The 21,892-nt window shown below is 41.3% G+C and overlaps 1 protein-coding gene across 7 annotated transcripts in view; it reads right to left on the bottom strand.

Annotated features, from left to right (window-relative positions):
* The window catches only part of MTUS1 (microtubule associated scaffold protein 1), a 185,784-nt gene that overhangs the window by 23,979 nt on the left and 139,913 nt on the right, over window positions 1–21,892 (bottom strand). For 6 of the 7 annotated variants that reach the window (XM_043546155.1, XM_037897680.2, XM_043546157.1 and 3 more), the window contains one exon: window positions 9,953–10,019. In XM_043546155.1, the coding sequence (XP_043402090.1) occupies window positions 9,953–10,019 (67 nt within the window). Of the gene's footprint in view, window positions 1–9,952; window positions 10,020–11,066; window positions 11,335–21,892 lie in introns of those variants that run through there. The other variant, XM_027825116.3, reaches the window with a different exon arrangement.

Genomic DNA, 21,892 nt, shown 5'->3' with positions numbered 1-21,892 from the left:
AATCATTTTCTTCAAGAAATTATGGTCATTTACTGGTTTACTTTACTTAATTCCCATGAGAATCCACTATTGTGTCAGATTTATAGATGCTCAGAGAACTCCTTAACAGGCAGTAACCAAAAGCAAGACACTAGCATAGTGAATTAGGTACATCTTAATAGGTTTGTTAATGGGAATGAGAGGAAATTACAACAGCAAGTACTTAATATGAAATTACATGTTTGTACATAACATTTAGTTGCTGTTTTGAAGTTTATTTTTACATTTAATGCTGAAATGCGTCTTACCTGAAGACGTCTTTCTACCTTCCTCTGACCCACACAAGTATGCTGGATCCAGATGTGCTCAATTTTTTTTTCCATTGGGTAAAAAAATCCTATAGCATAATTAATACTTTCTATGAATTTTAATTTTTTGCTCAAGCTGAGTGTGATGCTGTATATAAGAAAGGTAACCATCTATATCACTGTTACACAATTTCCATAAATTTATACAAAGCGTATCATGTAAGATGTCAATGGAAAAGTTAGGCTATCAAATATGATTATGCTGGCTAAATCAAAGTATCATCTTTGAATCTGAATTATGAATATTGGCTATGTACTTGCATCTTACTTGTGTTGTGTTCCTGGGTAACACTACTCCCCGCCCCCCGCCAGCCCCAACAGAATTTATATCAAGGCCAGATAGTTATTTTGATGGTCAATTCAGGACACTCGGCTCACAATAGGCCATTGAAGAAATTCATACTGCCCAGTAAGCCTTTCCTGTAGATGTCTCAGAAAGAATATGAGCAATGGCTGCCTCTGACAGTTAAAGCATATAAGGGTACATGATATTCTCATGTGACCCTGAACTCATCTTAGGCCAATAATTCTCCATGCATCTGGGTTGTGGGCTTTATTTGAGACTGTAATATTCCATGCACATGGCCGAGGATATAAAAAGGCATTTGAGACATCTTCATTTCCTGCTTCATTTCTCTGGTCTGGATTTCTAACAAAGAAGCTCTAAACAAGGACTGATGACCCCCAATCTGTTTGGGTGATTCCAGAGAGACTTTTGCAAGCTAGCAGTTTATTCCCACTGCTTCAAACCTGATTTAAGGACTTTGCAATCACTTGTATGTATATGATCTAGTAACCATTTATAACTCTTCTTTTCTTTTATTAAACCTATAGTTTTTTAGGATTGGCATATGTGTGGGCATTGGGTAAGATCCGAGTTATATATTGACCTGGCTAGGTGGCTGGTCCCTTGGGATTAGAAGGATGCTGTAACTGATGAAATTGGTTTTCAGTAACCACTCATCAAAAATTCTAGTGTCTGGGTGGTGAGCCAAGGGTTGGAATGCCCAAAGAGACTGCATTTTTAAGTTCTTGCTAACCACTGTGATTATACAGATGTTCACTTCTGTTACTGGCTTGGTATAGTCTAATGATAGAACAATCACCAGTTTGGGATGAGTCTGTCCTATTGCTCAGCAGTCTATCCTGAATTTGGCATCCTCAGCTGTGACCAACTGAGGCACAGTGACGCAAGCTTTTTTTAAAAAAAAACTACAGAACACCCTTTTAGTTTAATAAGCTAAAATTGTTTAAGCTACTTTTGTGGCTGCTGGTACACTGGCAGCAGAACATTAAAACCGATTACATGTTCTTGCTGCTCTTGGACCAGCTGAGATTAGTCATGTTGACCAAAATCATCTTGGCCTTCATACATGGGCAATTATGTTCAAAGAGCAGGTGTTGGAACACCTCATGCAAATAGAGAACCTCAAAGGAGGTCATATATTCTACTGTCTTCTACCCAAGGCATTACAATAGCAGTGGCAGTTGGTCAAGAGTGCATCAAGCATAATATGGGATGAAAAGAGGGAAAACTCAGTGGTCAGCTCCTGGCAAATTACAGACTGCAAAAATCTCTGTTAATTGAAACAGCTAATAAAGATGTTTAAGATCCCCTGGTAATGTTCATGTGTTACATGTGAGTTAATATAAAGAGAGCACTGAAGTTAACACAGCGATCATCATTTCAGAAGTACCATTATGTACTTCGGTATCATATATAGGGCTTCGTGTGTCATGGAAGTCACGGACTCCGTGACTTTCCACGACCTCTGTGACTTCTGCTTTGGCTAGTATAGCTGACCCCAGGGCCACCGACAGCCAGCCACACCAGTGCTGCTGCAGCATCCCTGGGACCAGCTGCACCGGCCGCTGCTTGGGCGGCCCTGGGCAACTGGCCCCGGGGAGTGCCTGAGCAACAGCCGGTGCACCTGGCCCGGGGGACTGCCTGAGCAGCGGTCCTGGGGGCAGCCAGAGCAGCGGCGGGTGGGCAGCCCCCCCAACAGTTGGTGCCGCTGGCCCACAGCCACCCCCCCCCCAGAGCAGCACCCCTACCTCGCCAAGATTTAGTCAGGGGTATATAGTACAAGTCACGGTGAGGTCACTGGCTGCGAATTTTTGTTTATTGCCAGTGACCTGTCCATGACTTTTACTGAAAATACTGGTAACTAAATCATAGCCTTAATCATATACAATTAAAGTTGCTTAAAAGGATACATTGTTTAATTGAACATAGAGTTATTACATATACCTATATGCATTTTAACTTGATTTTATCAGAACACTCCTTGGTCTTAGTCCCTTCTTTTAATAAAAGGGGAAAGGACTAAAGTTAGTTAGGGGAAATAATTTTTTAAGAAGGGGAGCTACTGATGCGGGGGGGGGGGAGGGTCATTTTTCATGAACAAAATAGTTTTTAAAAATGCCCTCATCTGACCAAGAAAGAATCCCACAAGTTGAAGATTTTGTGAATTCTGAAAGATCTTTGTGTTTAATTATAACATTTGTATATACTGTCACAAAACAGACTCAGATTCTCAAACTTTAGTAGCGTAGAACCCATCTTAGGAGATATTGTGAATGGAAAGTAGGTGGTTCATGTGACAGTGAATGGGAGGGCTCCACAAGGTAATCACGTATCATATATAAGACAAGTACAGCAATTAATTACATAGGAAAATATTAGGAAAATAATTAATGTTCTTTTCATACAACATAGCAACCGGCAGCAAAGGGAGCCAGCACCATATGTCCAAGCAGTTCTTTATGGACTGTTAACAAGTGCTTGGTGAACCACCAATTGAGAAAATAAATGCTTTATTTATCTGCTACACTATTTTGCAGAACTTGATTAAAAGTTACTTTTGTATTTTAGGGCTTGTCTACACTGGCACTTTACAGCACTGCAACTTTCTCGCTCAGGGGTGCGAAAGAACACCCCCCCGAGTGCAGCAAATTGCAGCGCTGTAAAGCGCCAGTGTAAACAGTGCACCAGCACAGGGAACCACGCCCCCAGTGCTAGTAGCTACGCCCCTCATGGAGGTGGTTCTTTTAGAGTGCTGGGAGAGCACTCTGCCTCGACAACACAAGCCATGTTAAAGCACTGCCACCGCAGTGCTTTATCATTGCCAGGGTAGACTAGCCCTTAGGGTATGTCTACACTGCAATTAAAAGCCTGCATCTGGCCCACGCCAGCTGACTTGGGCTCAAGGCTGCTGTTTAATTGCAGAATAGATGTCCAGGCTGGAGTCTGGGCTTTAAGACCCTGCGAGGAGGGAGGGTCCCAGAGCTTGGGCTGCAGCCGAAGTCAGAACATCTACACTGCAATTAAACAGTCCTGCAGCCTGAACCCCATGAGCCTAAGTCAGCCGGCACAGGCTACTCACACGTGTCTAACTGCAGTGTAGACATACCTTCAAAGGTTTGACTTTTCAGTTGACGGCCAAGTTTATCGAGTTACTATTTATAGCAATAACAAGTGCCTTTGCACGGAGAATACCATTATTCTGAGTATCAAAACAGATTCACTAAATCCTTCACTAAAATAATGCCCTTTTTATCCCAACTTTAAAAGGTCCCTTGTTAAGACAAATCAGCAAATATGAATTCTAAGAGAACACAGTAAACTGCCATAGAGTAACTGTGAAGGACAAGATTTCTATTAAACACCTCTTACTGTGCAGGAAATATTCAAATAGTCCTCCACATCAGACACAAAGCGTTCCTGAGTTGCCATTTTCAAAGGGCCAATGATAATGTTGAGTCAGGTTTATCCCATGCTATTTTGGAGGAGGTCTTACTCAGTTGCAGACAGAAGAGTAAGCGAAGATATATCTTTTGTATTCGCAGGAGAGCTGCATATTTCAAAGGCAAATTAACCCAAGTAAGATTGTTTATTTGTTATATCTTGTTCCAATATATGTTGTATTACAGGTGAAGAAAAGTTAGCTTGCACCCTTAGCTTGTGTACTGAAAAAAGAAAGAAAGAAAAGTGACATGATAACTAGCTTAACATGACTAATCTGGGCCCTTGGAATGAAGAGATCTATATTTTAAGTTTCAGTGTTTAGGCTTTCAGGCTGCAATTTTCAAAGGAGGCTGAGTTAGATACCCAAATTCCACTGAATTACTACTCCTTTGAAAATCCTAGTCTCAATCTCCATGCCCACTTCTCCAGAAACACATTTAACTGCTAAAATTGTATAAAAGGGGGAAAAAAAGATATGTACAACCACCATCCCCTACATGAAAGCATGGAATAGTCCATCTACCAACACTGTAGTTAGGAAACATTGCCTCTTAGTATCATGAGTATCACCACCTGAATACCTTAATTAAGCTGAAATTACCCTGGAAAAGAGATAAAGGACAAACTAGAATATAGCAGTTTGCTTAACAAGCTCAGCAGCCAGATTAATTTGGTATTGCAAGACAAGTAAACAGGCTAAAGATAAATTAAGTTTTAAAGAAGGAAATTTAACGCTCAAAGTTTTGTTGAATGTATGCTGCAGGAGTTTTTAGTTGTTTGTGGAAGATGACAGCTGTCTAAGACAAGACAACACAAAGTTTACATGCCACATTAAACTGCTATCCATCTGTTGGTTCCTCTTCTACACTGCCAAATTTAAGCTAGGCCCTCAAACCATGCAAATTTTAAAAATGTATTTGAGAATGTTTGTTTTCTTAGACCTGCGTGATGTACAGAGTCACTTTTTAATTCAGGAAGTTGCATTAAGGTATGCTTTGCTGAAAGTAAGATTTAGCCACTGTGATGTAGTATCCATCCTACACAGAAGTGGAAGGGGTTAAGGGAGGCCCCGGGGTCCTACCATATCCTATCCCCAGGAAGGAACAGTGGAGGCGAGTCCTCCAAGTGGCACAGTGAGGCTCCATGGAGTGCAGCCAATTAGAGAAGGGCTACAGGGAGCAGCCAATCTGGGTCCAGCGGGCCCATATAACAGGAGCTGCAGGGCAGAGCAGGGATGGTCGCTGCAGGGAGACCAAGGAGTGAGGACTGTGTTCCTAGTAGACTGCAGGAAGGTAGCGCCTTGGACAGAAAAGCTGTTGGCAGGGACTGGGGGAGCAAGAGGGAGCTCCTGACTGGCTGCTGTGACTGGGTAGCTGAATGCCCTGAGGTAAGGGCGAAGAAGATGCTGGGGCTGTGGGAAAGCAGCTCAGGGAATTGTAGCAGCATTGAAAGAACATAAAGAAGCACAACAGGAAGCTGCCATCTACAGGGTCCCTGGTCTGGGACCCAGAGAAATGGGTAGGCCCCATTCATCACTGAGGAAGTGGCTAGACTATTGTACAGTGATACCTCCGACACCTGGAATGGGGGAGAAACAGAGACCTAGCCAGAGGGCTGAGACACGAAGAGGACGCGGTGGTTCCTGAGGCTAAGAGAGCGGCTGCAGATGGCAAGTCAGAGCAACGGTGTGCAAACTGCAGACGGTGGCATTGGCCTTGAGCTAATCCTCAAAGTGACCAGGAGGCGGCGCCAGTCCAGCGGTGAGTGGTGCACTCCATGACAGGCATCTTCCAAAGGTAAGTGAATCAAACAGAGCTTGCAGTTCTCTGATACTTCATGGAAGTTCACACTTTGGATGTCACATGAAGACCAGGAGGAGTAAGAGTAATGGAATGATGTCCCTAGTGTAGCACTCCCATAGTTGGCAGGGGGATGGAGTACTGAAGAAACAACATTTATGTGGGAAAGAATGTTTAACAATCCCGTACAACATTATACATCAAGATGACTCATATCTGAAGTTTTCCAATCACTACCCATCTGTCATAAATATAAAGGGAAGGCTAACCACCTTTAAATCCCTCCTGGCCAGAGGAAAAACCCTTTCACCTGTAAAGGGTTAAGAAGCTAAAGATAACCTCGCTGGCACCTGACCAAAATGACCAATGAGGAGACAAGATACTTTCAAAGCTGGAGGGGGGGCGGAACAAAAGGTTCTCTGTCGGTGTGTTGCTTTTGCCGGGACCAGAGCAGGAATGCAGGTCAGAACTCCTGTAAAGAGTTAGCAAGCAATCTAGTTAGATATGTGTTAGATTCTGTTTTGTTTAAATGGCTGATAAAATAAGTTGTGCTGAATGGAATATATATTCCTGTTTGTGTGTCTTTTTGTAACTTAAGGTTTTGCCTAGAGGGATTCTCTATGTTTTCAGTCTGATTGCCCTGTAAGGTATTTACCATCCTGATTTTACAGAGGTGATGCTTTTACTTTTTCTTCAATTAAAATTCTTCTTTTAAGAACCTGATTGCTTTTTCATTGCTCTTAAGATCCAAGGGTTTGGGTCTGTGTTCACCTATGCAAATTGGTGAGGATTTTTATCAAGCCTTCCCCAGGAATGGGGGTGTAGGGCTTGGGGGGATTTTGGGGGGAAAGAAGTTTCCAAGTGGGCTCTTTCCCGGTTATATTTTGTTAGACGCTTGGTGGTGGCAGCAATAAAGTCCAGTTTGTACCTTGGGGAAGTTTTAACCTAAGCTGGTAAAAAGAAGCTTAGGGGGTTTTTCATGCAGCTCCCCTCACCTGTACCCTAGAGTTCATAGTGGGGAAGGAACGTTGACACCATCTAAAACGAGTACTTGAGAATGGGATCTGAAGTCTGTCTTCCCAGCTAGAGACCGACCAGACTACTAGTAGTCATAGGAAGGCAGCTAGAGCCTATGGGGAGAGTCATCTGAGAAGGAGACAACTACATAAGGATCCTTTTTTTAAAAATGGTGATTGGGGAAAAAAAATACAGGTTAGTTTTGTCCTCCCAATCCACTTTTCCAAACTAGTTTTTACCATCCCTAATAAAGAGCTATGATGATTAAAGAAATTCTCTTAACCAGGTCAGTAGGCAAATGAATGTGACGGGGAAAGGAGGCTGAAAAGCAATGTGAATGGAAGGACACGGTGAGAGACTGTTTTTCTTTTCTATAAGTTTATCTGATAGTCTGTCTTAACATCTCTCAAAAACTGATGTGTCATGTCAAGAGACTTGTTTGTATGAAGCTAAAACTCCAGTATTAAGAGTTTCTCAAGGGCTGGTCTACGCGACAAAGTTAGGTCGGCTTAACTACATCGCTCAGGACTGTGAAAAATTTCACACCCTGTGCAATGTAGTTAAACTGACCTAAGCTGCAGTGTAGACACAGATGAAGAATTCTTTTATCAACCCAGCTACCACCTCTCGGAGAGGTGGATTTACTACAGCGACAGATGAACCCCTTCTGTCGCTATATTAAGCGGCTGTACCATAGCGGCACAGCTGCAGCTGTGTCACTGTAGTATTTCTAGTATAGACATAGCCTTATTTTGGGAATAGGGCTCTTTAGTGTTCATGAATCATAGAAGGGTAGGACTGGAAGGGACCTCAAGAGGACCATCCCTGACAGGTAAACATTGTCTAACCAGTTCTTAAAGACCTCCAGTGATGGAGGTTCCATAATCTCCCCAGGGTGGAAGAAATATATATCCCTACTAAGCAGTAGGAAGGCTAAAGACACATGTTGACAATTCTACATTGTACGAACCCATTAAAGTTTGCCATTTTATATTGAATTTCATGCAAAAGATGAAAAAGGAAATTTGAAGTTAAAATTTCTGGCATTTATTGGCCAAGATTGCACAGACCTTACACTCAATTCAAAGGCATCTCTCTGTCTTTGACCACATCTGATCAATTTCAAAATTTCAGGGAAAATTCTAGGCTTCAATGGTTAGAGCCATGTTAATTTTGGGGGAAATCAGAACAAAAAGGGTGGGGAAATTGGGGAAACAGAGCCCCTCCCATCTGATTCACACAGACACAGCATCAAGCTCCTTTGCAATTGTCTATAGGTCAAACTGGTTGATGCACCCATTAACATCTTTGAGCATAACAATATTCCTGCTCATCCTCTCAGATGACACCCCAGATGGCACTCCCAGATAGAAAGAATAATGAACAGTAAGGACAAAATGCGGAATAGGGGCATGCACACAGGCCTTGGCATCGGGAGAATAGGGCATCCTGATATGGAGGCCCCCAGAACCTCTAGCATGAGGGAAAGGGTGGGGAAGTTGCAGGAAGTCTCTGAAAGAGGGGGACAGGAAGATGGCAAACAGGGAGCTGAAGGAATGCATGGAACCCCTGATGTGTGCAGTAAGCTCAGCAGACAAACTATGAAGAGAGCAACCCCTGTGTACTCTACTGCACCTTTGACTCTGCAGTGCCTAGCTGATGAAGTTGTGTGAAGAGTACCCTAAGGGCAGGTGTACACTTAAAACACCGTACCCAGGCAGCTGCACTGCTGAAGTGCTTTAGTGAAGATGCTCCAAGAGCACTCTCCTGTCGCCTTTGTTAATCCACTTACTGCCAACATAGCACTGTCCACTGGCAGTTGGGTTTGTATAAAACTATGTCACTCATGGGTGGGGATTATTCATTATTAAGCCCTGATCTACACTACAGAATTACTTCAGTATAACTAATAAAGTAAAGGGCAGCAAAGAAAGCATTTGCTCAATTGTGTACAACACAAAACACCAAAGACACAATGTTGCAGAAAGCTTAATTACATTTTTTAAAACTGTAAGTTAGATATAAGCAGTTGTGACAGATGGGGAAGCCATTTCCTGACAGTTAATGGTTGGGGAGAGTCAAAGGGCCAAGGAAAGCTAAGCTCTTAACTCAGATAGATGGTAGCTGCCAGCAAATGCCTAGCCTATCAGTCACAACTGGAAAATAAGCCTTCAGTTAATGCTGTTGCTGCAAGTAAGGAGACCTGTACACACAGTTAACTTTGACAGACTATTTACAACTTTAAGTCCTATTTTCACGGTGTTGGAAAGTAATGATGATGAAGTATCTGAGACTGACACACAGGTGATTTCTGTTTTCAGAATGCTATGGTTGTAGGTTATCACAATAAAAATGTGCTGATACTGTGTAAGTATTAGCTTCATTTGCCTCAACTGCAGTTACATTTTCATTTCAAACACAAATATCTGAGCAAAATACCACTCTAAGATCAAGGCAAAACAAACGGACGTCACCATTAAACACAGTTAAATGCAGCTTCAAAGTTGGCAAAACTATCCCTTGCGCATTACAGTTCATTTTCAATATTATAGTTGTCCATGAAGATAAGTTCTCAAGCATTTAATCTCATGAGATTTATGGAATTTCCTTCTATTAATTTTATACTCATTTGCCCACAAACCAGTAAAGAGAAAATATAATAGATTTATATGGCACATTTTAGTTTTAATCAACTTTTGCCAGAAAGTGTCTGTAGAAACAATTTACAAATAATTTAGGTATCAAACAGGAATATGCATACTGTAAGATATCCTCCCTTCTTTGGAAAGTGAACCTTTTGGTCATCAGATACACGCTTCCTGAGGAGGCCCTACAGGCTTAGTCAGATCAGCGCCAGGAATTCAGTGAACCCGGGGTCATGCTGTCAAGACTCCAGAGTAATGCAGCGTTAAAGCATTTGAACAGAATTCAGCCAGGGAATTAATGACTTCTGTTACAATACCATGACATCTGTCTTTACAAAACAACTCTTGCTGCATTTCCTTCCCTCCCCCCGTAAAATTGGGAAAATAGCTTCTTACCCAGCTCTCCTCTAAGGTTGAGGAATTCTTGAGATAGCTCTTTATGCTGTTTTAGTGCTTCCTCCCTCTGTAAAAAAAGAAGAAAAAAACATATTTGGTTACTAGTGTTTTGAATAGAACACCTTCCAATAATTAACTCACATTATCTGCAGGAAAACAAAAGGCACGAGTGAGAAGCCAAGAAATGAATCATTTAGGGTAACAGCTTTGCTGTTACAAACACACAGATGTTCCTTAGCTGTTATGGAAGTTATTCTTTAAACAGCCTCCCTAGTTTTCCCAAGTTAACAATCCAATTAAATCTTAGTTTGCAGCAATTAAATGATTGTATTTAGGATTTTTCCCCCCCTCATGGGTGTAACTGTATATTGACCCACAATGTTTCAACTAATGCATGCATAGGACACATGATGCATGCCTCTTTCAAACACAAACTTAAATATTTATGCTAAGATCTTGTCAGCATATGGACTTTGTGCTGAATGTAAACAAAGCTAAACTTTGCTAGAAGCTCAATCTTCTATGAAGGAAAGGTAAAGCCCACTTTTAAACTATCGCCATTTTTTCATTAATAGATTTTATACATTCAATGACAGCTAAAATACTCAGATTTAACTTCTAGCTTTACAAAAAAACAGATTAGAATTGAAAGAAAATATATAAAAATATAGAAAGTGGTCTTGGCATTCAGGAAGACTAACTAGAGCTTTTTAAAGCAAGAATCAGCTTGTTATTCAAGTTAAAAGCCAGAAAAAAAACCCGACTACCTCCTTTGCCCCTTATATTCTGCCCACAACTGAAAGACCGCCTAAAAACCTGAAACTAGCTGCTGCATAGAACAGAGTTTAAGAAGCAGATTCAAGAAGGACAATTCACAGCATACATAGCATAACTACATTAAAGGTATTTCACAGCTCAGTGTTCACTTCATGAACAGAATCCTCCAGACGCAACCACTGCTGTGGAGAGCATAATGTTGCAGAGATCATAAGATTCAGGCTTTCCAGTCAGGAATTGCTTGCTGCTGGAGCCATGTCACCTTCCCTGCAGTCAGCCACTGCCTAAATTCCCTGACAGTCTTCCAGAAAAGCACTATAAAACAAATACTAATTACCCTTGTTGCAGCACATTGAGAATAGAGGCACATTTTGCTGCTAGAGCAGCCCATTTTCCAGCTTCTGTGTCTCCACTTCCCCCCTGCACATGTAACAGGGTATACAGGTGGTACTGGCAACACCACACACCAAACTGGTCTGGCTAGATACAAGACACTACTAGGAAGGGCTCCATTGGAGCTTGTCTCAGCCTTACTTCAAGCTTTGCAGGTTACCGTACTGCTTGTACTGCTCTCTCCCACCAGAGGCAGATATTGCAGCTTCTGCACTTGGCACAAGCAGTCAGTGATTACTTAAAGCCACAGCCCTTCATTTATGAAAAATGAGAAGCAGACATTAGACTGATCGATTACCACTTACTCAAATATCAGCTGGTTCAGTAAAGGAAAATCTGACCTTCTCCATGGATAATGGAGTATATTTTTAGCTTTCTGAGCTAGATATACCAGGCTTTCACTTAATTTGTATACACAAAAATAACTGACCTGAGACCTGAACTGGATAGAAAAAACAAAATTATGCACCAGTGAGAGTGCAATGTAAACACTAAGTTTAACATGATGATGAGTATCCAAACTTGCATTTCTAATGACCCCATCACTTGCAACAAGCTTCACTGTGAACGTTGTCTCCTTTGCTCTCACCTGTACTATATTAGAAACATAATACAGTTGTACAAAACCATTCAGATTTTTTTTTTTGAGTTGCAACTACACAAACATCTATGGTAGTTAAATTCAAACATTAACACTGCCATACTTAAAGCCAAGGGGTGGGAAGTGCTCACAGAAAACCCCACCTTTAGAATACATTTATTTCTCCCATTTATTCCTACTGAAAATTAGTTTAGGACTCCTGATAAGAAACTCACTTATCAGATTACCTAATTAGAGGAGAATAAAGGAGGTGGCAAATATTCCTTCGAAATCTGAAGAGTGAGTGAAACTATGAGACATTGGTCTTAAAGACAATTAAAGCCCAAAGGAGTTAGATGTAGCCATTAGTTAGGTAGCCACTCATTTAGCAGTAAGTGCAGCATCTCAGCCATCTCCTAGTTTGATCACACAGCTGTAATGCCTAGTTTGTTCTTGAGTAAAGTGTGTTTTTCCAAAAATTGTCAACTCATACGGTATAACATTTGGACTTTTCAAGCAAGTCCTTCATTGGCTATGCGTCATATAAAGACCTACCTACACATTCTCTTCAGATGCATTTGCCTATATTATAACAATTTAATCACAATAAAAAAAAGATTTAGCATATGAAGATTAGAAGCTGCCTTAAAATACATCCTCTTTTGATGCAAATGGGAAAAAAAGAGAGGTTACTACATTGAGCCTAAAAGAAAAGGAGTACTTGTGGCACCTTAGAGACTAACCAATTTATTTGAGCATGAGCTTTCGTGAGCTACAGCTCACTTCATGTATGCATCCGATGAAGTGAGCTGTAGCTCACGAAAGCTCATGCTCAAATAAATTGGTTAGTCTCTAAGGTGCCACAAGTACTCCTTTTCTTTTTGCGAATACAGACTAACACGGCTGTTACTCTGAAACCGTACATTGAGCCTAGAGGGAGAGGATAAAAGTATTGCTGATTAAGTCTGCTCCTCTTTAGTTTAAATCAATTGAAGGACACCTAAACATGATCCTGAACTATAGGGCTGGCCCTAAAGTTAGAGAGATTATGTACTGAGCAGACTGAGCACAGCATATGTCTATTGATATGTCCTGTCTTAAAGGCAAAAAAGGTGCAACTTTGTCATTTTAGCTCAATCAAGTTAGCTTAGCTCAATTAATTGAAGACTCCTCTTAATGCTGGTTAAGACTCATGCTAACATATTCAAAGGCTTGTTAGAGGACCGTGTTGTAACCTCATATTAATAAGCATTAGGAGGGGTTTTCTAACTTGATTGAACAGAATTGAAAACCACATTTTCTCCAAATCAAGACTAAACTATAGCCATAGGTTGCTCTTTAGGGTATTAGAATTTCATACTTGTTCAAGGGAATTTACCAGGATGCAGTTTTTCTTCTGGAGAAGAGTGTGAGAAAGGATGAATCATAGCACTAACATCAGTGCCCACTACAGATATACAGAACTGAATGAAACAGTGAATACTGCAGAGTTTTTATTATCTAAATAGATCTCACTGTAGTACTGTGTACATAGTTAAGTACTATTTACTATCATTTGTTGAACTCTGCAAACTAAGACTTAGTCTATCTTGTGTTTTGTTTCCCCTTTTCTGTTTAATTGTCTTGACACAGTTTTCCATAGCGACCTTCAGGATCCTTGTTCTCTTCTGAATTAAATTTATACTTGCATATATTTGTTCTGTGATTTTTTTTTTTCAATCTTTCAGTGTTTGTTTTTCCTCCTCCCTGCCTCCAATGTTACAAACTTCTCATTTGTAAAACTTCACTCCAATTCTTAGTTAACCTTCTTTAACCCTGCTTGGGTTACTACCCAATTCTTCTTTCCAGCTACTTTCTTCACCAATGTTCTTCCTTTTTACCTCCATAGGTCTCCTAGCTCTCTGGGTCCTTTTCTTGGTGTTACTTCCCTTTCCTCTCCCTTTACTTGTGCTATTTGACTCCTCATCTCCAACCTGGCAGGTTTTTTTTTCCCCCAGCTTCCCAAAGAGACTGAGGGCAGGTCTACACTTAAAACACTGCATTGGTGCATGGGCACTGATGCAGCTGTAGCACTTTAATGAAGATGCTCTAAGCTGAGGGGAGAGAGCTCTCCAATCAGCATATTAATCCATCTACCCAAGAGGTGGTAGTTATGTCGGTGGGAGAAGCTCCCGCCAACATAGCGCTGTCTACTCTGGGGGTTAGTTCGGTATAACTGTGTTGCTCAGGGGTGTGGATTTTTCACACCCAGGTGACAGAGTTCTTTCTATCAATATAGGTCTATAGTGTAGACCAGACATGAGCCCAGCCAGCTCTGAATACTTCTAATCAATGCTTTGCACCCTTTGCCTTTACATAACCTAGGATTATGTCTACACTGCAGAGCTGTGCTGGTATAGCCTCTTACTGTAGATGCAGCATATACCAACAGGAATTTTTCCTGTTTGGTGTAGGAACACCACCTCTCTGAGGCCTGGTCTACACTTAGGGTTGCCAACTCTGACAAACTATTCCGGGAGATTTTTTTTTTTTTCTTCCAACATGATTTAATATCTTTTTCAAAAATATCCTATTAAAATCTCCCAGATTGCTTTCAATAGTCACTGGGAGATTGATGCCAATTTCAGGCTTAGCAACCCTCTCTACACTAGGAAATTAGGTTGGTACAACTGTGTCACTCAGTGGTGTGAAAAATCCACACCCGAGTGATTAGTTAAACCAAACTAACCCTGCGAGTAGACAGTGCTAGGTCAACAGGAGAATTTCCCCGTCAACCTAGCTACCGTCTCTCAGGGAGGTAGAGTACCTATGCCAAAGGGAGAACCCCGCCAGTTGGTGTAGGCAGTGTCTTCACTAAAGTGCTTCAGTGATGCAGCTGCACCACCATAGTGGTTTATGTGTAGACAGACCCTAAATGATGTTAACTATACCAACAAGAGCACTCTGTCAGCAAAGCTACTCTACACTCAACATTTTTACTGGCATAGCTATGCCAGTATAAATTTTAAATACAGACAAGGCCTGGGAATCAGCATTGGTCACAGGGAGAAGCAATTCCTGGACGGTTAGAGGCAGGAAACTCTTGTGACCACTGTGCCGTCTGAAAGGTGAGCAGAGCTGAAGTATGCTTCTGTCAGCAATGCCACAGGGCAAAGCAGCCAAGACTCTGCCTTCCCTCCAAGTTCCATGGGACTGATGGTGCTGAATGAAAGGGAGAGTGAGTGCTTCTGGTCAGCCATGTGGGTAAGCAACATTCTTCTTTGCTAAAGGTGTTTCAGGGCAGGCTAGCCAAGGCCTGCGCTCCTCCTAGAATATCAGGTCCCCGCCAAGGGTGTTCTGTGTACCCATACTGCACTTCCAGGGTCCTAATCTGCCCAGGGTATGTCTGCTCTGGTTAGATAAGTTAGATTTTCAAAAGCACCTAATTGAGCTAGGCACCTAATTCCCATTGATTTTGAGTGGAAGTTGGGCACATAATTTGCTTGGGTACAAAACCCACCCTGTACTGTCCATTTGCTAAAAGCCAGCACTGGGTTTATAATTCAAACAGTGCTTAGTATAACGGTAAATATGGGCTTTACCAGTTACCAACACATCCAAATTCAAGTAGCCTGTTTAAAATTCAATGCTGCCAACATTCACTGAATTGTTGCATGTCAGTTACACTGAAGACAAATAATTAGATTTTCCCATAGACAGACTTATGGAAAATGAAAATTTTAAGAATACAAGAGCAAAAAATTAAGTAGTACTACAGCCATGGTTGTTGAACTCTGCCAAAGCCTCTTCATGCATTTATCATCACTAGACCCACTGTAAAACACAATTTTTTAAAAAAATCTGTATATAAACTGAAAACAGACATATTGGCATTTAAAGACAATTTAAGTCAGATAATTGTCAGAGTTTTTCTGGTTCTTTAAAGAATTCCCTTGTTAGTTACAAAACCTTCAAGGACAACAAAGACACTAAACGTTTGTTTCCAGATGTAAAAGAATCAGGGCTCCTCCTAGTTTCTTTCCAGGCTTTTGTAAAATCTGAATGCAATACTTAAAATGCAAGCTTATTAGGTAGCTACATTAAACAATAACTAGACTTACCACCTCTGTCATATAGCTTGGTATTAAATGTAATAGCTAGGTGCTGAGGGAACTGTAGTCCTAAACATACACGGAGTTCTACGAAATAAAACCAACTTGCAAGACTTGAAACTGAAATATGATAAAATACTAAAGAATATGAAGATGTGATGAAGTTTGAGTGGTCCAATCAAAACTATCATAGACATTTCATTTCAAGTTTTATGCAGTATGACATTGTAGTACTCCAGGGTGGAGCACCAAAGTAGAAATAAACACATGCTTTGCAAGATTTTAATTTAAAATACGGCTAGAAATTAATGCAGCAGCTTTAAAAGTCATCTTCAAAGAAAAATTAGTTTAGATTTGTTCATTTTTCCAGCTGTTTGGTATTAATGAAAGATCTATGTTTAAGCAAGGACCACCCCACTCAAACTTCATGGAACAATCAAGTAGTCGTCATTCTAAATTTGTGACATCAGTTATTTCAATGGCAACAGGTAGGTTGTAAGCACAATTATGACCTCATTGCCGGATCAAGTAGGCAGGCTGGATAACTAGTGTCTGCCCTTTTTTTTCAAACTGATCTGTTTTAATGGCACAAAAATACATAGAAATTTTGTCCAAGTCAACTTTTTTCTTACAATTTTGAGGGTTGTGTGGGGATGGGAAGGGATTAGGGACAATACCAGAGTAGATCCTAGTCCCAACTATAGAATAAACAAACTTTATATAGTTTTATACCTAGTGTGTCTTGCAGCTCTTAAAACTAAAGTGTAAATCCTGTTTTACTTTGTAGAATTCCTTGATGTGTGTAGAACTGTAATTCCCTCAACAACTAGCTATTACAGTTAACAACTGTATGACAGAGGTAGTAAATCTGGCTTTACTTTAGCACACCTGCCCAATAAGCTATCACTGCAAGTCTGGTAATAGTTATAAGTGCTATGTAGTGTAAACTCTAAACAAACTTGATTTCCTCCTCTGGAAACAAAATCCTTTGAAATTGTATTTAAACTGCTAAATGGAAAGTTTTCAAGAACCAACAATGGAAAAGTTACGTTTATAGATTGAAATGTCTGGGGGGGTTTAATACTCATTTTATGCACACGTGTGGTGCCGATATCCACATGATAAACTGCATTTTACATGCACCTTTGACCACCTCACCCATACTCTGCTCACAAATTCATCTCCACTGGGACTGCCTGTAACATTCCAAACATCTGGGCAGCTTCAGACAGCTGCCATTAAAAAAACCAACAAAAACAGCTACCCACACCAGGAAGAGAGGTTTTCCATCCATGAAAAAGATGGAGTTTTCCAAATTTCTCTCAGAATCACATTAGTCTGAGGCCCATGCTTATAACAGTCTCTAATGCCTGTGACCCAGGAACCTCTTGGTCCCAAATGGCAAACTGCACTAGGGGTATATGGCGTTTTATAGGGATCTCGTAGGTCAGATATATGCATCATAGTTCACCAAACGGTGACGAGCGAGGTCTCTACCAAGAGCAGTAGGCTGCTGGGTATCATGATCATTGCTAAACGTTTGTACGGATAATATTTAAGAAGTTATGCCTTGATGCAAAAAATGATGTTCTTAAGGCCTTAAAGGTAAGGCAAGTCACCAGGAGTGACATGCCTCAGATATGTTCCTTTCAGCCATGAAGTAACAGATGCTTATCTGCCTGTCTGGTCATATGGGGATTGTATGCCTCTCAATGTATGCCTATTTGCATACTGAGCCACAGGCAGAAAAAAAAAACTGGAAAAATCTACAGGGGGCGGGGGGGGGGGGGGGGGAATTTACAGGACAAAACAGCAGGGGGTGGCCTCTTTAGGACTAAGGATTGTTAGGGTATATCTAGGGGTACAAGGAAGAACAAAGGATCTCTCACCAAAGAGGCAAGCTAACAGCATGTTTGTCTTATGAAAGGAGGGTCAGCGCCAGCCTGGCTATAAAACACTGCAAGGATTTTGGGTGAGTAATTCCACAATACGTGAGTATCTTGTTAATAAAGCCTAGGCTCTAGCATTCATGCTATGAAAGTGCACCCATTTGTTTTCAATACGTCTACTTGCTATTTGAATCTATGTGGCTGGTTAAATAAACACACTTAGTTTCACTATAAACATATCTAAGTGTTTCGTGCTAAGTGGAGCAGTGATCTGAAGTGAAACAGGTAAGCTGGGGGTTATTGTTTCTTTGGAAGCAGTGAAACTGTGAATACTGAAAGCGTCCAGTGGAACAGGGAGATGCTTGGAAGGCTTGAGGATTGGGCTGTTCCTGTTGCTAACCAGTAGAGAAACAGCAGGGCCTGCAACACTTAGAGGGGAATGCTTGTGTTTTCTGTGCCTGTTGGAGTTAGGGGGCTGATGTCTGGCAGACACAGACAAGACTTTCTCATGGTAAGGTTAGGTGGTAATGAGGTGTCTCAAAACACTGGGTACCTCAGGGAAGTGTGTCACTGTTACAGGTTTAATGTTTAATATTGCAACCCATCAGGGCTAGACATGGGAGCTTCAGATCACTTGAAAGGGAAGATACCAGTATTCCAATGGAAACTCTTCTAGGCCTAGAAGATCCTTTTGAAGTCAAGATAATATAGGTAAAGAAAAGCTGGCTGGAGGTCATATTTAGAAGTTTCTAAAGTTATGAGTTTGCTCTTTGAAGCCTGCACAGATAGCCTCATGGTACTGAGGGAGTCTGCCTTGAAAAGCAGACATGAAAAAACAGTACCAATAAATATATTAAAATTCTAAATATTTCTAATATACTTATATAAAACGTGACATGTAAATACACGAGTAGTATAAGGGTTTTATTGATACTTGTTTGGGATGATCTGTGTAACACACACGGCTTCCCCACTTTGAAGCAACAAGGCCATCTCAAATAGGCACCAATATTTTATACTAATGTGGTCCATATTTATACTGTATGAAATGATATATACAATATACATATCATTTCATTCTGTAGTTTCAAGATGCTGGTTGCATCTTGCTATCAACAGGCATCACAATATTTATATACAGCTGTATTTATCAAATTTAATACTCTTCCTAAAAAGGGTATTAACTGTATGATTAACAAATCAGGTCTTCAGACGCCCCTTGTCTTCTCTCAGGCGATTTCACATTTTTTTCTTCAGCACTCAATTCTCATAATATCCTGTCCATTAAATGTAAACAAAGTTAACTACAAAAACAGAAATGGCTGAAAGGGCATAAATATCAATATGTCAGGACCTTTCAACTGCTGTAGCTTTTATCTATCACTTCTTCCTGTATTGCACCTAATTTGGAATGTAAAATCCTTTGGGTATGGATCTACCAGTTTATTTTAAAGTATTGTATACACACCTACATTACTCCATAAATAGCATCGAGTATCAGTTCCAAAATTATGGTCCATGATCTCTGGTGGTCCACAGAGCACTTGCTGGTTACATGGTGCTAAAATATGATCTTCCCTTCTTTTCTGCTGCTAAACTGCACTTAAAGACATCGAAAAATACATTAAGTTATTTCCCAATATTTTTCAATGTAAGCAACGGCTGTAGTTGCCACAGGGATGTTTTACTAACGTGGATGGGATACGAAGTGGTCTCTGCAAACTGAAGGTAGGTAACTCACAAGATACTATTATGATGTAGTCAGCCTATGATTAAATTTGATGAGTCTTGGCCTGTAGGACAAAGGTAACTGTCATACACAGACAACATGGTCCAGTGGAGCAGATACTGGTCTACACTACAAGAGAAGTGGGTATTTATTGCTAATTTGTGTGAGCAAGTCCCTCCACCCTTCTCTGAGTTAGTTTCCCTACTGGCACAAAAGGAAAAGGAGGCTGCTTACCAGTACAGTGATGGATGTTCTTTGAGATACACAGTCCATATACATAGTCCACAGTTGCTAAGTGCACATCCAGCATGCACCCATCGGAATGTTCTAGTCAGCAGTATTCCTCAGGGCAGCACATGAGCCTCTCCCTTCCTTATGGGAGGGTATAAAGGGCAGAGCCACGCTGCCACACCCAGTTCCTTCTCTACCACGAAAGCTCATGACGTCTAGACTCCTAAGCACCAAGGATGGCAGGTGGGATGTGGCATATGTATATGGACTAAACATCTCAAAGAACATTCATTACTCTACAGATAGCCAACCTTTTTCTTCAAGTGCTAGTCAGTGTGCATATTCCACAGCTGGTGACTCCCTAGCTGTGACCCTCACTTGCGGCAAGGGTATTGGTAGTCTCTGTGAAAACAGATTGTAGTACTAATCTCCCCAAACCTGCAGCATCCCTGGCTGCTTGCACCACTGTATAGTGCTTAGAAAATGCATATACTTGACAGTCAGGTTTCCAGTTGGCAAGCATCTTGGATAGTCAGTCTTGCTAGGGAGATCACAGAGTTGGACTGTACTCTAGTGGACTGGGCACAAATCTTGTTGGATGGTTACCTGCCTGCTAGCTGATAGGATGTTCTGATGCACTAAGCAATCCAGTTTCAAATTCTCTGTGCAGAGCGAACAGGAGTAGCAGACGGGAATTTTCTGCATGGGAGTTCTCCAGGTGAAGGAGGAGAGACTACGTGACTTATGGGGTGAGTTTGTTGGATGCTTGCTTGCATTCAGTTTATAGTGTGATCTGCTTTGGAGGCTGTGTATTGTGCCAAGTGACCCGAGTGGCTAGGCTGAAAGCTTACTGACAAGGTTCTTGCTTGCTACCATTTGATCCTTTATCCCTTTAGGATCGCTTGACGGGGGGGTGGGGCTAACTGAGGGAGAAAGAGGGTTTAAAGAGGCAGCTCTTAAGCAACCAGAGGAGCTAGCAAATGGGATTTTTTGTGAGTGGGTTGAGAGAGGCAGATACACCTAACATACACACACTAAACTTAGGTTAATCGCCCCTCAAAACCAATAAAACATCCTGCAAAATAAAAATAATGCCAGCAGAAGTCCAGCAGGAGAGCGGGGACTATCCAGTTTATTGTACTGAATGCAGCATGTATGATTGCCTGCCTTGAGGGCAGGTGGCATGTATGCACATCGTAAAAGCAGTACATGGCCCTCAGAGACCAAGGTATATAGAGGAGACTTTCAGGAACACGGTAGGTTCCACCCCCAGTCTGACAGCCTCTGTGTTGTTGAGGAGGATGAAGGTCCCTGTGAAAGATCAACAAACTGGAGCAGATGTAAATGATCCCAAAACTGGGACCTCCTTCCAGATGCTGTCATGGTATCCTCTCACACCAAGGGACACCAGTTATTAGGAAGAGACAGACAATAGTAATGCAGGGATTCAATTATTAGAAATATAGGTAGTTGGGTTTCTGATAACTGGGAGAACTGCATGACGAATTGCCTGCTGGGTGCAAAGATTGTGGACCTCTTGTGACACCTAGATAGAGATGGTTGTGCAGTGGTGGTGAGGAATCTATGATCATGGCACCCAGAGGTACCGATGACATAGGGAAAGGTAGGAAAAATGGAGGCCACATTCAGGCTGCTAGGTAAGAAATTGAAGTCCAAGACTTCCCTGGTAGCATCCTGTGAAATGCCTCCAGTACCACTTAGACAGGCAGAACTGCGGGGTCTCGATGCGTGGAGACGATGGCACTGGGATGAGGGATTAACGTTTATTCGGAACCGTGGAACCTTTTGGGAAAGAAGGAGCCTATACTGGAAGGATGGGCTCCCCTTAAACCAAAATGGAACCAGATTGCTAGCATGTAAAATTAAAAAGGTCAGAAGAGTTTTTAAAATAAGGGCTGGGGGAAAGCTGACAGGTGCAGACAAGCACACAGCTCAGACAGACATCCCTTAGGGATGGGCTTATTAAAGGGGTTTCTGTATATCCTAGTAAAGAGAAGAGGATAGAAGCAGATAAAGTACAGGTAGGAACTGAAGAGAAAGTCAAATAAAAAAGAGTCCCATTCAATTAAAGCACTTCAAAGCAGGCAACTACACATTGACAAATTTTATAAATGTTTGTATACAAATTCAAGGAGTTTGTCATACTAATTCATACTAAGATGGGTGGACCTGAGTGCGTGGTATTAACGGAGGATACAGATAGAATAGGCATGATAATAAGACACAGTA

Source organism: Chelonia mydas, chromosome 4 (assembly GCF_015237465.2).
Source record: "Chelonia mydas isolate rCheMyd1 chromosome 4, rCheMyd1.pri.v2, whole genome shotgun sequence".
NCBI lineage: Eukaryota > Metazoa > Chordata > Testudines > Cheloniidae > Chelonia > Chelonia mydas.
The sequence above is the reverse complement of the archived record's forward strand: the minus strand, read 5'-3'. Positions and strand labels throughout refer to the sequence as shown.